Raw genomic sequence first — 16,084 nt, 5'->3', positions numbered from 1 at the left:
AGGGAAAAAACCCCATTTTTTGGGGTCTCTCTGGTAAAAACCCCACATTTTTTTGAGCTCTCTAGAAGAAAACCCTCTGTGATTTTGGGATCTCTAGAGAACAATTCCTTGTGGCATTTTGGGAACTTTCTGGGAAAAAAAATCTCTGTTTTTTTGGGGTCTTTAGGGAAAAATTCCCTGTGCGATTTTGGGGCTCTCAGGGTAGAATTCCCTGTGATTTTTTGGGATTTTTCTAGGAAAAACCAAACACTTTTTTGGGTCCTCTCTCTAGTAAAAACCCCACTGATTTTGAGCCATTTCTCGAAGTAAAACCTCCCTAATTTCCTGGGCTTTATAGGAAAACCAACTCCCTATGAATTAATAATGAAATCCATAAAATCACAAATATTTCTGGGGGTTTTTTTGGGGTTTTCTGTGACCACTGAAGGGATTTTTTGCTCCCCAGCCCCGTGTACGAGATGCTGAAGAGGAACCTGAGCCCTGCTGCCCTCCCAGGTAAGGTTGCTCCCCATTCCACAAATGTTGCTCTCACCTGGTAAGTACCAAAAAAAAAAAAAAAAATCACAAAAATTCCAAGAAAATCCCAAATCCAGGAGGAATAAACTGCTCTGAAAAACCTTTGCCAAGGAAATCTCGTTGAGTTTGTGTCTTCTCTGTGTGCCAGGAGCTGTTTGAGTGCTGCCCAAAACCCCAAATTTCAATCCCGAAATCCCCTCCTTGACTGAAATCGATATTTTGATTTTTTTTTCACCTTCAGAGCTGCAATTTTTTTTGCTCTCATCTCATTTTTTTTCTTTATATTTTGATCATTGCCAAAAATTCTGCAATTGAACCTTGCCCAGCTCATGAGGGGAATTCAATTAAACTCAAATCCAAATGGGGAATTTATTGCAAAAAATCAACTCCACTGCCTGAGCTGTGCCACATTTCCCAATTTTGAAACAGAAAAAATGGTTTTAATCTACAACTGTGGAATTTTGTGCCACATTTTCCCATTTTTTAAACCGAAAAAAAAGATTCTTGAATCCTGAAATCCCCTCCTTGACTAAAATCGATATTTTGATTTTTTTTTTTCACCTTCAGAGCTGCAATTTTTTTTGCTCTCATCTCATTTTTTTTATATTTTGATCAAAATTCTGCAGGGTTTTAACCTTGAACTTCCCCAGCTCATGAGGGAATTCAATTAAACTCAAATCCAAATGGGAATTTATTCCCAAAAAAATCAACTCCACTGCCTGAGCTGGGGAATTTTTGTGCCACATTTCCCATTTTTTTAAACAGGTAAATTGGATTTAATCCACGGCTGTGGAATTTCTGCCACATAATCCATTTTTTAAACAGGTAAATCACAATTGGATTTGATCCATAATTGTGGAATTTTTGCCACATTTCCCGTTTTTTAAACAGGTAAAAATGGATTTAACCCACAGCTGTGAACTTTGTGCCACATTTCCCATTTTTCAAACACATAAAATGGATTTAATCCGTAGTTGTGGGATTTGCTGGCCACATTTCCCATTTTTTTTAAAACAGGTAAATTGGATTTAATCCACGGCTGTGGATTTTGTGCCACGTAATCCATTTTTCAAACAGCTAAATCACAATTGGATTTGATCCATAATTGTGGATTTTTTTGCCACCTTTCCCATTTTTTAAATGGAATTTTTTGCCACATTCCCCGTTTTTTTAAACGGGATTTAAACCTTTAGGAGCGCTCAGGCACGTGTGGAAAACTTAAAATTAAACTAAATGAAAATTAAATTCAAATCAAAACCGTGGCCGTTGCTGCCTTGGATTTTTTACAGACGATTCTTTTTTAATTTCGATTTATTTTCCAGCAGAATTTTGAGCTCCATTTGGGTTTTAGGCTGTAGGAGATGTGTGAGTGCTGCTCCCGTCCCAGCTGTGTGTGCAGAGCCGCCCTCGCTCCTTCCCTGCCCTGGGAGTGAGCGGCACCCAGAGCAGGCTGGGCAAGGGAGGGCACAGGAGGGGCCTCGGGCTCTTCTCCTTCTTTCCCTCCCGTTTTCCTTCCTTTCCTGGATCTTTTCCTTCCTTCCTTCCTTCCTTCCTTCCTTCCTTCCGCCACTTTCCGCCACTTCCGCCACTTCCGCCACTCCTTCCTTCCCTCCCTCCCTCCCTCCCTCCCTCCCTCCCTTCCTTCCTTCTTCCTTCCTTCCTTCCTTCCTTCCTTCCTTCCTTCCTTCCTTCCTTCCTTCCTTCCTTCCTTCCTTCCTTCCTCCCTTCCTCCCTCCCTCCCTCCCTCCCCCATTTTCCTTCTTTTCCCACCTCTTTTCCTTCTTTTCCCCTACATTTTCCTTCCTTTCCCGTCTCTTTCCCCTTCTTTTCCTACCTCTTTTCCTTCCTTTTCTCCCCATTTTCCTTCTTTCCTCCCCCATTTTCCTTCATTTCCCAGCTCTTTTCCTTCCTTTCCCTCCCATTTTCCTTTTTTCCCCACCTCTTTTCCTTTTTTTGCCACCCATTTCCTTCTTTCCCCCCCCCTCCATTTTCCTTCCTTTTCTGGATCTTTTCCTTCCTTCTTTTTCCACCTCTTTTCCTTCCTTTTCTCTCAATTTTCCTGCCTCTCCTGGTTCTTTTCCTTCCTTTCCCACCAATTTTCCTTCTTTTCCCGACATTTTCCTTCCTTTCCTGGGTCTTTTCCTTCTTTTCCCCCTCTTTTCCTTCCATTTTCCTTCTTTTTCCACCCATTTTCCTTCTTTCCCCCACATTTTCCTTCCTTTCCATCCCATTTTCCTTTTTTTTCCCACCTCTTTTCCTTTTTTTGCCACCTCTTTTCCTTCTTTCCCCCCCCCCCCATTTTCCTTCCTTTCCTGGATCTTTTCCTTCCCAGCCATTTTCCTTCTTTTCCCCCTATTTTCCTTCCTTTCCCTCCCATTTTCCTTTTTTTTTCCACCTCTTTTCCTTCCTTTTCTCTCAATTTTCCTGCCTCTCTCCTGGTTCTTTTCCTTCCTTTCCCACCAATTTTCCTTCTTTTCCCGACATTTTCCTTCCTTTCCTGGGTCTTTTCCTTCTTTCCCCCCCTCTTCCCTCCCATTTCTCCTTCATTTCCACCTCTTTTCCTTCATTTTCTCCCATTTTCCTGCCTTTTCCTGGCTCTTTTCCTTCCTTTCCCTCCCATTTTCCTTTTTTTTTCCCCACCTTTTTTCCTTAATTTCCCACCCATGTTTCCTTCCTTCCTTCCTTCCTTCCTTCCTTGGCCACTTTCCCAGGTCTGACTCCCCCAGGCTGCATTTAGGATTCCTCACTTCAGGCTGATTTTTCTGGAATTTTCCAGCCCCTGGAGCATTTCCACTCCCTGAAAATCAGATTTTGGAAAGGATTTCTCCCTGTTCCCACCTCCCTGCAGATCCTGGCTCTTGTTTTCCATCAGGGATTAAACCCCAGCAGCTGGAAGGATGAAAAACAGAATAGTCTGAATTAGCTATAGCAAAAAATTATTTTTCCCTAAGTGAAGAATATTCTGAATTTGGCTATTGCAAAAGGAATGATATTTCCCTTTGGGAGAATATTCTGAATTTGGCTATAGCAAAAAAATAGTTTTTTTTCCTTTGGGAAGAATATTCTGAATTTGGGATGGCCATAGCAAAAAATAATTTTTCCTTTTGGGAAGGAATATTCTGATTTAGCTCTAGCAAAAGGAATGCTATTTCCCTTTGGGATGAATATTCTCAATTTGGATGGCTGTAGGAATAAGAATAACTTCCCTGTGGGAAGAATATTCTGAATTTGGCTATAGCAAAAGGATTAATATTTGCCCTTTAGGAAGAATATTCTGAATTCGGCTATAGCGAAAGGAATAATTTTTCCCTTTGGGAAGAATATCCTGAATTTTGGATGGCTATAACAAAAGGAATAATGCTTCCCTTTGGGAACAATATTCTGAATTTGGCTATAGCAAAAATAATTATTTTTTCCCTTAGGGAAGAATATTCTGAATTTGGCCGTAGCAAATAGAATCATTTTTCCCTTAGGGAGGAATATTCTGAATTTGGCAATAGCAAACATAATAATTTTTCCTTAGAGAAGAATTCTGAATTCGGCCATAGCAAGAAGAATAATTTTTCCCTTTGGAAGAACATTCTGAAATTGGCCATAGCAAAAGGAATAATCTTTCCCTTTGGGAAAAACATTCTGAATTTGGGATGGCTGTAGGAATAAGAATAACCTTTCCCTGTGGGAAGAATATTCTGAATTTGGGATGGCTATAACATCCTATTATAAAAGGATTCCTATTATAAAAGGAATAATGTTTTGCTTTGGGAAGAATATTCTGAATTTGGCCATAGCAAGAAGAATACTTTTTCCCTTAGAGAAGAATTCTGCATTTGGCTATAGCAAGAAGAATAATATTTCCCTTTGGGAGGAATATTCTGAATTTGGCTATAGCAAAATAATTATTTTTCCCTTAGGGACAGAATTCTGAACTCAGCCATAGAAGAAGAATCATTTTCCCCTTCAGGGAAGAATTCTGAATTCGGCCATAGCAAGAAGAATAATATTTCCTTTTGAGAAGAATATTCTGAATTTTCCCTCCAGCTCCTTCTCCCCAAATCCCCCCATTCGCCCCGAGCAGCCCAGCCTGCCCTGCAGTGCCCCCAGCAGTGCCCAGCCTGACTGCAGTGCCCCCAGCGGTGCCCAGCCTGCCCTGCAGTGCCCCCAGCGGTGCCCAGCCTGACTGCAGTGCCCCCAGCGGTGCCCAGCCTGACTGCAGTGCCCAGCCTGCCCTGCAGCGCCCCCAGCGGTGCCCCAGCCTGACTGCAGTGCCCCCAGCAGTGCCCAGCCTGACTGCAGTGCCCCCAGCAGTGCCCAGCCCCCAGCGGTGCCCCCAGCGGTGCCCAGCCTGACTGCAGTGCCCCCAGCAGTGCCCAGCCTGACTGCAGTGCCCAGCCTGCCCTGCAGCGCCCCCAGCGGTGCCCAGCCTGACTGCAGTGCCCCCAGCAGTGCCCAGCCTGCCCTGCAGTGCCCCCAGCGGTGCCCAGCCTGACTGCAGTGCCCCCAGCAGTGCCCAGCCTGCCCTGCAGCGCCCCCAGCAGTGCCCAGCCTGACTGCAGTGCCCAGCCTGACTGCAGTGCCCCCAGCGGTGCCCAGCCCCCAGCGGTGCCCCCAGCAGTGCCCAGCCTGCCCTGCAGCGCCCCCAGCGGTGCCCAGCCTGCCCTGCAGTGCCCCCAGCGGTGCCCAGCCCCCAGCGGTGCCCAGCCTGCCCTGCAGTGCCCCCAGCAGTGCCCAGCCTGCCCTGCAGTGCCCCCAGCGGTGCCCAGCCCCCAGCGGTGCCCAGCCTGCCTGGTTGTTTGCCTGCCCCGGCCCCGGTGTGCTGTGAGAGTGGAATTCCAGGGAAGGCTTTTCCTTGTGTTTTGCCTGCCATCTGCAGATGCTGCACAGACTCTCCCAAAGGAGCAGAGCGTCGCTAAGGCCCAGCCCAGACCAGCTGCAGGTAAACCCCACTGCCCCAGTGGGTTCTTTTCTTGTACAGAGCCGCCCCCTTCTCTGTACCTCTGCATGGTGGACTGCCAGAACTTTTGGTTGGTTTTTTTTTTTTTTTTTGTTGGTGTTGTGCTGCTCCTCGCCTTTTTTCCTGAAAAAAAAAATCCCCAAAATGTAAAAAGTTCTGGAATCCACAGAGCAGGACAGAGCCACCCCTTCTCTGTTCTCTCCTCGTGACAGAGTGCCAGTCTCTGAGCGCGTTGTTCTGGGGTGCAGCACTTCCAGCCCTCAGCTTCTCCAGCCCTGTTGTTTCCTGCTTTTTCCCCCCACTCTTTTTATCCCGCTAGGAATTGCCAAAGAAAGAATTCACTGTGCCTAGTTAGGATTTGTTTCCAGCAGCTTTTCAGGCAGAGGTGAAAACCGAGGAAAAATCTTGGTGTCTCCAGAGTTTTTTTCCAGGTGTGGTTTGGGGTGTGATGAAGGCTGGGAGGTGTCAGAGAGTCACAAAATCAACTTTTACTGCATGAAAAACACCAGCTTTAGGGTTTTTTCCAAGCTGAAGATTTTTCCTTGGTTGTTCCTGCTGATTCCAGAGGCTTTAAAGAGAAATATTTTGTAGTTTTTATTCTCAATTATTTCCTCTTCCTACCTGCTTGGTCTCATCCTGCAGCTGGTGCCTGGGGATGGAAGTGCTGCATCCCTTGTCCCTGCAAGCTCTGCTGGGCTCATTCCTGCATTTTCCTTCCTGCAGCTCAGCAGGAGGAAGGATCTGACTCTGGGATCCTGGAGGGTGACAGCAAAACCTCAGCTCCTGCTACCTTCAGTGGCCAAATGTGACGCTTGTGAAGGTGAGGACAAATTTCTGCGTTATCACAAAGTTTGCAAACATGTGGGACACAGAGCAGCAAAATGCTGGAGGAGAGACTCAAAAAAAACCCCTGGTTTGAAACAGAATAATTAAAAATCTTGGTGCTTAAGTTTGGGACTCTGGGATGGTGGAGGGTGACAGCAAAACCTCAGCTCCTGCTACCTCAGTGGCCAAATGTGACGCTTGTGAAGGTGAGGGACGAATTTCTGCGTTATCACAAAGTTTGCAAACATGTGGGACACAGAGCAGCAAAATGCTGGAGGAGAGACTCAAAAAAACCCCTGGTTTGAACAGAATAATTAAAAATCTTGGTGCTTAAGTTTGGGACTCTGGGATGGTGGAGTGACAGCAAACCTCAGCTCCTGCTAGCCTCAGAGGCTAAATGTGACACTTGTGAAAGTGAGGGACAAATTTCTGCATTATCACAATGTTTGCAAACACATGTGGCACACACAGCATCAAAATTCTGGAGGAGAGACTCAAAAAACCCCTGGTTGAAACAGAATAATTAAAAATCTTGGTGCTAAAGATTGGGACTCTGGGATGATGAAGGGTGACAGCAAAACCTCAGCTCCTGCTACCCAGAGCCCAAATGTGACACCTGTGAAGGTGAGGGACAAATTTCTGCATTATCACAATGTTGCAAACATGTGGGACACACAGCATCAAAATGCTGGAGGAGAGACTCAAAAAACCTCTGGTTTGGAATAGAATCATTAAAAATCTTTGTGCTAAAGATTGGGACTCTGGGATGGAGGGTGACAGCAAAACCTCAGCTCCTGCTGCCTCAGAGCCCAAATGGGACACTTGTGAAGGTGAGGGACAAATTTCTGCATTATCACAATGTTTGCAAACGTGGGACACACAGCATCAAAATGCTGGAGGAGAGACTCAAAAAACCCTGGTTTGAAACAGAATAATTAAAAATCTTGGTGCTTAAGTTTGGGACTCTGGGATGGTGGAGGGTGACAGCAAACCTCAGCTCCTGCTGCCTCAGAGGCCAAATGTGACGCTTGTGAAGGTGAGGGACAAATTTCTGCATTATCACAATGTTTGCAAAATGCTGGAGGAGAGACTCAAAAAAAACCCCTGTTTGAAACAGAATAATTAAAAATCTGGTGCTAAAGATTGAGACTCTGGGATGGTGGAGTGACAGCAAAACCTCAGCTCCTGCTGCCTCAGAGCCCAAATGTGACACTTGTGAAGGTGAGGGACAAATTTCTGCATTATCACAGCACTTACAAACCACCTGTGTGGGACACAGAGCAGCAGAATGCTGGAGGACAGAGTTGTGAGACTCAAAACCGCCTGGTTTGGAATAGAATAATTAAAAATCTTGGTGCTAAAAATTGAGAAATTGCGAAGTTCACCACGAGTATTTTCTTAATTTTTGGTTATAAATAAATGCTCTGAATGCAGTGGCAGGTTAAGCCCCAAAATCCCATCTCTCCCTGAGTAATGCCATGAGAAAAAATCTTCCAGACCTTGCTGGAAGGTGTTTAAAATGCCGGAATTTATCTTTGGATCCATCCCCCTTCCCAAGGGAGGCTCCTGAGCTCACAGAACCCAGCCTGGGCTGGCTGCAGTCATTCCCTGCAACCAAGCAGGGAACTGAACAAAAAATGAAATTTTTTTGGGGTGGATCTGTCTCACTTTGACATTTCCCCTGTGGGCTTTTATTGCTGCGTCACTCATGGAGATTTCACAAGTTTTGGGAGCAATTTTCCTGGTTTTCCACGTTTTATTCTCTCTTATCAATGAACCTCAGTTGGAAAGGCAGCTCCTTGTTTCCAGCTCAAATGGGAGAGCTGAAAATTCGCCTGGATTTACAAACCAGATGTGGAAACCTTTGGAAAATTCCCTGGATTTACAAACCATGGTTCAGCCTTGGCAACTCCAGGCCCTGGAGGAGGGAATTCCAAGGTGATCCTGGAATTCTCAGTTTGGGATCCCAGGCTGGAGCACGGGGAGGATGGATCCCGCTTCTTGGGAATCCAGGAGCTGCAAACAGAATTCCAACCAGTCCTTTCTGCATTTTAAGTCACTCCAGAAATCCCCTCAGGGTTGGCTGGGGAAATGTTTGTGTTTCTGTGGTGAAACTTTAATTTAAACTCAGCCTGTCCCAGCACAGGGCACTGGGAACACTGGGATGTTCCTGACTTTTACAGGGATTTTTGCCAGATGGGACATCCAAACCCCAGAGCTCTCCTCATGCAAGGAGTCAAAAAATCAGATTTCAGCCCAATATTTTTCTGTGCTGGTGTCTCTTACCCAATGACTTGGACTGTGCTTGGCTCTTGCAGACAGTGATTTGATAGAAAACCTCTCCAAAAGCAAAAAGCCCAAGCTGGACCTGGTTTTTGAGGAATGGGATGTGGCTGGGCTGCCGTGGTGGTTTTTAGGGAATCTCAGAAGCAATTACAAATCCAGGAGTAACGGATCCACGGATATCAGACTAACCAGGTGTGTGAAAGATTGTCTTCTTTGTCTCCTCTTTTGGCTATCAAGGAAATCAAATATTCAGTTTTTTTCTCCCTTTTCCTTTCCCACTCCACGATTTCCAGCCTTTTTCCCACTCTGGGCCTTTCTCTTTGGGTGGTTGGTGAATTTTAAGGGTTTTTAAATCAACAAAACTCTTTTCTCAAGGCCCTCAGAGGTGCCTGGATTTCAGGAGTTGCCCCTTTTTTTTTTTTTATTGGGTTGAACATTGGTGGTGGCCGAGCTGGAAAAGGTGGAAATTGGAAAAAGGGAAAATGGTGAGGTGGAAATTGGGAAAAGATTGGGAAAAGGGGAACTTGTGAGGTAAAAATTGGGAAAAGGAATCTGTGAGGTGAAAATTTAAAAATGGAAACCTGTGAGGTGGAAGTTGGGAAAAGATTGGGAAAAGGGGAACTTGTGAGGTGGAAATTGGAACATTGTAGGGTGGTGGCTGAGCTGGAAGAGGTGGAAATTGGAGAAAAGGGGAAATGGTGAGGTGAAAATTGGGTAAAGGGAATCTGAGGTGAAAATTTTAAAAATGGAATCCTGTGAAGTGGAAATTGGGAAAAGGGGAACTTGTGAGGTGGAAATTGGAAAAAAGGGGAATCTCTGAGGGGAAAATTTTAAAAATGGAAGCCTGTGAGGTGTGAATTGGGAAAAGGAGGGCCTGGGAGGTGGAAATTGGAAAAAAGGGAATCTGTGAGGTGAAAATTTAAAAATGGAAGCTTGTGAGGTAGAAATTGGGAAAAGATTGGGAAAAGGGAACTTGTGAGGTGGAAATTGGAAAAGGGGGAACTTGAGAGGTGGAAATGGAAAAAGAGGAGCCTGTGAGGTGGAAATTGAAAAAAAGGGGAATCTGTGAGGGGAAAATTTTAAAAAATGGAAGCTTTTGAGGTGTGAATTGGGAAAAGGAGGGCCTGGGAGGTGGAAATTGGAAAAAAATGCAATCTGTGAGGTAAAAATTTTTAAAAAATGGAAGCCTGTGAGGTAGAAATTGAGAAAACCTGAGCTGGTGAGGGGGAAATTGGGAAAAGAGGGAACTTGTGAGGTGGAAATTGGGCAAAGGTTGCAAAAGGGGAGTCTGTTAGGTGGAATTGGAAAAAAGGGAATCTGTGAGGTGAAAATTTTAAAATGGAAGCCTGTGAGGCAGAAATTGGGAAAAGAGAAGCCTGTGAGGGGGAAATTGGAAAAAGAAAGGACTAGTGAGGTGGAAAGTGGAAAAAAGGGAATCTGTGAGGTGAAAATTTTAAAAAATGGACACCTGTGAGGTGGGAATTGGGAAAAGGAGGGCCTATGAGAAAGAAATTGGAAAAGAGAAACTTTTGAGGTGGAATTGGAGAAAGGGGAACTTATGAGGTGGAAATTGGGAAAAACTGAGTTGGTGAGGGAGAAAGAAGGAGCTTGTGAGGTGGAAATTGGGGAAAGGTTGGGAAAAGGGGAGCCTGTGAGGGGAAAACTGGGGAAAGATGAGCCTGTGAGGTGGGAATTGGGAAAAGGGGAGCCTGTGATGTGGAAATTGAAAAAAAGGGAATCTGTGAGGGGAAAATTTTAAAATGGAGGCTTGTGAGGTGAAAACTGAGAAGAAGGGGACCTGTGAGGCAGAAATTTTCAGAACGAATGTCTGAGGGCAGTGAGGTGCCTGGGGCTTGGAGGTTGTTGGAGGGAAAACGAGGACAGTGCTGGATCTGGAGCTGCTCCTAAATGATTTTTCCTGTTTTTTTCCTCAGGACATTGACACTGCCATAGTTTCAGACACCACTGATGACCTGTGGTTCCTCAATGAGTGTCCCCTGACCAGGGCACTGCTGGGCTCAAGGTGGAAGTGTTGGACTGTGAGGAGGTCGCAGAGGTGACACCAAGTACCTCTGGCACAGTTTGTTCTTAATTCATCCCATGCTGCCCTTGGAAAAGCTGGATCTGTTCCCATCCAGAGGCTAAATCCTGTTTAGAAAAAGCTGTCACCGTTCCTCATGTGTTTGATGGTTTTCCTGCTTGGGTTTGGTTTAAATTCAATTTTTCAAGGCATAAAATCAATTGAAAATGAGTTAAACTTCTCGCAGCGACTTAAGTGGGTTTCTAACCAATATCTGCAAGAGTTATAAATCAAAAATCGTGGAATTAAGTTTGAAAAGGCTTTTAAAAATTGAGTCCAGCTAAAGACTCAAAGAGGAAAGTCTGATCATGGTAAACCAGCAAAAGTTACCAACATTATGCAAAAGAACCACTGCAAAAACCAGTTTTAATTCACTTTTAGAAGTGATTTAATGAGCAGGTGATGCTGTAATCCTTTATTTGGGAATTGCAGCACCAGGCAAATTATAAATAGGGAATATTCCAACATTCCCACCCTCTGACATGCTTTCCTAGGAATTCCAGGTGCCTGAGGATGTGTGCTTGGATGAGCTGGAGGATTCCCAGTGCCTGAGTGACGACACGGACACAGAGGCTGCTTCTGAGGTGGGAATTCCTTGGGATCACCTGGGGCTGGAAGGGCTCATCCCACCTCTGCTGCTGGTTTTGGGGTGGGAAAAGCTGATTTTCGTGTGGGTTTCCAAAAAGAAAAAGTGGCTGGGGTGAAGTTATGTTGATACCCAGGCATGGTTTAATAAGATTTTAATTCCATGTTGTCCTCTGGATGGAAATCTGGAGAATTGTCCTCAGAAGGACTTGGAAATCTCAAGTAGCACTTTATAGTCACTCAAACAAAGTCAGAATTGTAATGATTTTTAGCAGAATTTTAATGATTTTAGCAGAATTTTCCTGCCTGGAAAAAATGGGCATGTCCCTGGCTTTGGACAGCTGAGTCCTGGCTCTGCACTTGTGCACTTGTCCTGCCCTTTTCTGTGAGGTAATTAATTAATTAATCCATTAATTGTGCAGATTCAAAGCTGGTAAGTGATGAGTGAGCCTGGAAAATAAATCCTGTCATATTCCAGGAGCTCTCCCCTGAATTTTGAGCAAAATATTGAAAATTCTTTTGCAATTAAATAAAATTAACTGCCCCAACTTAGATTCTTCCAGAGGGCTGGGAGAGAGGAGGAGAGGAATTCATGAGGGACAGATCAGGGATTAATTATTCCCAAGCCACAAAATGTTGATTTTCCAGCTTATAAATCACTCATAAATAAAATTTTTTAACAAGACTTCCTTGCTGCTTTTCCCAAACAGTAAAATGAGGAATACCCAAAAATAAATTGATTTTTTGCTGGAATTTTTTCGCCTTAAATCCCTCAGGATTGCTGGCAGTGCTCCAAGTGCTCTCCCCTTGAATTTTGAGCAAAATCTGAAAATTCTTTTGAAATTAAATAAAAATTAACTGGCCCCAACTTAGATTCTTCCAGAGGGCTGGGAGAGAGGAAGGAGAGGAATTCATGAGGACAGATCTGGGATGAATCAATCCCAAGCCACAAAATGTTGATTTTCCAGCTTATAAATCACTCATAAATAAAAATTTTTAACGAGACTTCCTTGCTGCTTTTCCCACAACAGTAAAATGAGGAATACCCAAAAATAAATTGATTTTTGCTGGAATTTTTTCGCCTTAAATCCCTCAGGATTGCTGGCAGTGCTCCAAGTGCTCTCCCCTTGAATTTTGAGCAAAATCTTGAAAATTCTTTTGAAATTAAATAAAAGTTAACTGCCCCAACTTAGATTCTTCCAGAGGGCTGGAGAGAGGAAGGAGAGGAATTCATGAGGGACAGATCCGGGATGAATCAATCCCAAGCCACAAAATGTTGTAAATAAAATTTTTTAACAAGACTTCCTTTCTGCTTTTCCCACACGGCTGAAACAAGGAATACCCAAAAATAAATTGATTTTTTTGCTGAATTGTTTTGCCTTAAATCCCTCAGGATTGCTGGCAATGCTCCAAGTGCAGGAAATTCAACTCCCCGGGGAAAAGGTACTGCTTCCGCTGCTGGGCCCTGGCGCAAGGACTGGTACAGGGACTGCCCCAAACTGCCCCATTCCCTGTCCCTTTCCAACATCAATTCCATGGAAAACCAGGAGCAGGATGAGAGGATGGACGTCCCAGACTGCAGGAGACGATCTCAGCCCCGGCTGGCCAAGCCAAACACGTTTTCCTGGGAGAAACCAAACCCGCGTGGATCCGGGCGGCTCCACCGAGCGCTTGGATTTGGCGCAGGAGGGAAAAATCGGGATTTTGCCAAGCTGAAGAAAGAGGAGGAGGTGGAATCTTTGGAGAGCATCAAAACCCTGCTGAATCCCTGCTTCCTGTGCCAGCACAGGCCTCGGGATGGAATATTGTCCACGGGAGGACTGCTCACCTGGTGGCCTGCTTCAGGTGTGCCAGGATGCTGAAGAAGAAGAGATCGCCGTGTCCCGTGTGCAGGAAGGAGATCAAGATGGTCATCAGGATCTTCATGGGGTAGGGAGGATTTCTGCCCCCAAAGTAACCCCAAAATCTGGAATTTTTGCACTCAAATCCCAGTTTCAGTGTGTGCAGAAAGGAGGTCATGATGGTCATCAGGATCTTCATAAAGTAACCCCAAACTCTGGAATTTTTGCACTCAAATCCCAATTTCGGTGTGTGCAAAAAGGAGATCATGATGGTCATCAGGATCTTCTTAAAATAACCCCAAAATCTGGATTTTCGCACTCAAATCCCAATTTCAATGTGTGCAGAAAGGAGATCAAGATGGTCATCGGGATCTTCATGGGGTAGGGAGGATTTCTGCCCTTAAAGTAACCCCAAACTCTGGAATTTTTGCACTCAAATCCCAGTTTCAGTGTGTGCAGAAAGGAGGTCATGATGGTCATCAGGATCTTCATAAAATAACCCCAAAATCTGGAATTTTTGCACTCAAGCTCCCATTACAGCATGTGCGGAAAGGAGATCACAATGGTCATCAGAATCTTCATAAAATAACCCCAAAATCTGGATTTTTGCACTCAAATCCCAATTTCAGTGTGTGCAGAAAGGAGATCATGGTGGTCATCAGGATCTTCATAAAATAACCCCAAAATCTGGAATTTTTGCACTCAAACCTCCATTACAGTATGTGCATGAAGGAGATCAAGATGGTCATCAGGATCTTGATAAAATAACCCCAAAATCTGGAATTTTTGCACTCAAATCCCAGTTTCAGTGTGTGCAGAAAGCAGATCACGGTGGTCATCAGGATCTTCATAAAATAACCCCAGAATTTGGATTTTTGCACTCAAATCCCAATTTTGGTGTGTGCAGAAAGGAGATCAGGATGGTCATCAGGATCTTCATGGGGTAGGGAGGATTTCTGCCCCCAGAGTAACCCCAAACTCTGGAATTTTTGCACTCAAATCCCAGTTTCAGTGTGTGCAGAAAGGAGATCACGATGGTCATCAGGATCTTCATAAAATAACCCCAAAATCTGGAATTTTTGCACTCAGACCTCCATTACAGTATGTGCATGAAGGAGATCATGATGGTCATCAGGGTCTTCTTAAAATAACCCCAAAATTTGGATTTTTGCACTCAAATCCCAATTTTGGTTTGTGCAGAAAGGAGGAGATCAGGATGGCCATCGGGATCTTCATGGCCTAGCAGGACCTTCTAGGATTAAAATAACCCCAAAAATAGGTTTTTTTGCACAAAAACCCCAATTCCAGAGTTTGGTGTGCAGGATCAAGATGGCCATCAGGATCTTTATGGGACAGCAGGACCTTGTGCACCTAAAATAACCCCAAAATGAAGATTTTTGCACTCAAACCCCAATTCCAGCGCTCAGCCACTGAAACCAAAGAGTACCAAGATTTAATCCCACCGAGAATCCTCTTCAGGATCCGCTTTTCCATGGAATTCACCTCGAGATCAAAACCCCAGCTTGGAAATTTTCCCAATTTCCCACTGGGATTCTTTCTCCTGACCAAGAACAGCAGATTTGGGAAAAAGTGAAACCTTTGGAATGTTTTTTTTTTTTCCATAAATCCCGATTTGTGCAATTCCTTTGGAACTGAGAGTTAAAAACAGAAATAAATATTTATGGTGGGTGGCCAGGGGATTTGTTTTGGAGAGCAGAAGAAGAACTTTATTCCTAATTTTTTTATTATTTAAGGTCGGCAGGGTGAAGAATTCCTTGCTTCCAGACGGGAAATAAATCTGTGTTTATAATCCACACCTCTCAGGTCACAAATGAGATGTAATAATAATAATAATAATAATGTTATATTTTTCTTTTTGGGCTCCTTAATTTCTATTTCTTCTCTTTTTTGTGTATTTAAATCTATTCTGTGTCACCTCTGTCCAGCAGGATTCAATTCCAGCAGCTCTGGGATATTTTGGGATGTTCCACCTGCCCTCGCCCATCCTTTAGGCTAAAACAATCCTCATTTTTGAGTGATTTGAAAACTGGCTTAAAAATTAAACACATTGTTTTGAGGGATAGAATAATTCCTTTAAAGCCCCATTTGCACTTTTTCAGGCAGATCTTTTCCCCCTTTCCAGGCAGACTTTTCCCCCTTTCCAAGCAATTTTTTCCCATTTCCAGGCAAAATTTTTCCCTCTTTTCAGGCAGATGTTTCCCCTTTTCAAATACATTTCTTTTCCTCTTTCCAGGCAGAGATTTTTCCCTCTTTTCAGACAGATTTTTCCCCCTTTCCAGGCAGACTTTTCCCCCTTTTTAGGAATTCTTTTCCCCTTTCCAGGCAGACTTTTCCCCTTTTTAGGATTTTTTTTCCCCCCTTTCCAGGCAGACTTTTCCCCCTTTTTAGGAATTCTTTTCCCCTTTCCAGGCAGACTTTTCCCCCTTTTTAGGATTTTTTTTTCCCCCCTTTCCAGGCAGACTTTTCCCCCTTTTTAGGAATTTTTTTTCCCCTTTCCAGGCAGACTTTTCCCCCTTTTTAGGAATTTTTTTTCCCCTTTCCAGGCAGATTTTTCCCCTTTTTGGGAATTTTTTTCCCCCTTTCCAGGCAGACTTTTCCCCTTCCAATGTCTGCGAAATCCCTCAGGAATGGCAGCAGTAAATCCTCTGGATGTGAACCTTTGTTCTCCAGCCCGTTCCCAATCCCATTTCCTGACATTCCCATGGGATCACGCACCCCACCCCGTCCCTGTGACAATTCCCAGTGGGGTTTTTCTCCCTTTTCCAGCTGTTTTTTGGGATCAGCGATCCCGGGGAAGGCAGAGCTCACTAGAGGGCACCCACGCCCAGCTCCTGCTGCTCTCCCTCCTTCCAGGATCCGCATTCCCGGCTGGAAAAGGAGCTCAGGGACACCTTCCCATGGCTGGGGGTTGGTTCTCCTGATTTCCCAAACCCACAAATCCAAGTTTTCCCCCAAATCCCTGTGATGCCTCCTGGACCC

The 16,084-nt window shown here is 44.4% G+C and overlaps 1 protein-coding gene across 1 annotated transcript; it reads left to right on the top strand.

Annotated features, from left to right (window-relative positions):
- Nucleotides 1–445: 445 nt before the first annotated feature.
- On the top strand, nt 446–14,951 carry MDM4 (MDM4 regulator of p53; the record flags this gene model as incomplete). The annotated part of the gene is given in 15 exon segments (XM_054294516.1): nt 446–495; nt 5,387–5,449; nt 6,191–6,262; nt 6,893–6,916; nt 8,611–8,774; nt 10,513–10,576; nt 10,579–10,658; nt 11,153–11,242; nt 12,637–12,711; nt 12,713–12,824; nt 12,827–12,883; nt 12,886–12,927; nt 12,930–13,040; nt 13,043–13,537; nt 13,992–14,951. Coding segments are annotated over 14 exon segments (1,138 nt in total), but the record flags the coding sequence as incomplete, so codon positions are not given.
- Nucleotides 14,952–16,084: the final 1,133 nt, after the last annotated feature.

This window comes from Melozone crissalis, unplaced genomic scaffold, assembly GCF_028551555.1.
Source record: "Melozone crissalis strain CALT ecotype California unplaced genomic scaffold, PUWL_Pcris_2 ptg000253l_1, whole genome shotgun sequence".
NCBI lineage: Eukaryota > Metazoa > Chordata > Aves > Passeriformes > Passerellidae > Melozone > Melozone crissalis.
The sequence above is the reverse complement of the archived record's forward strand: the minus strand, read 5'-3'. Positions and strand labels throughout refer to the sequence as shown.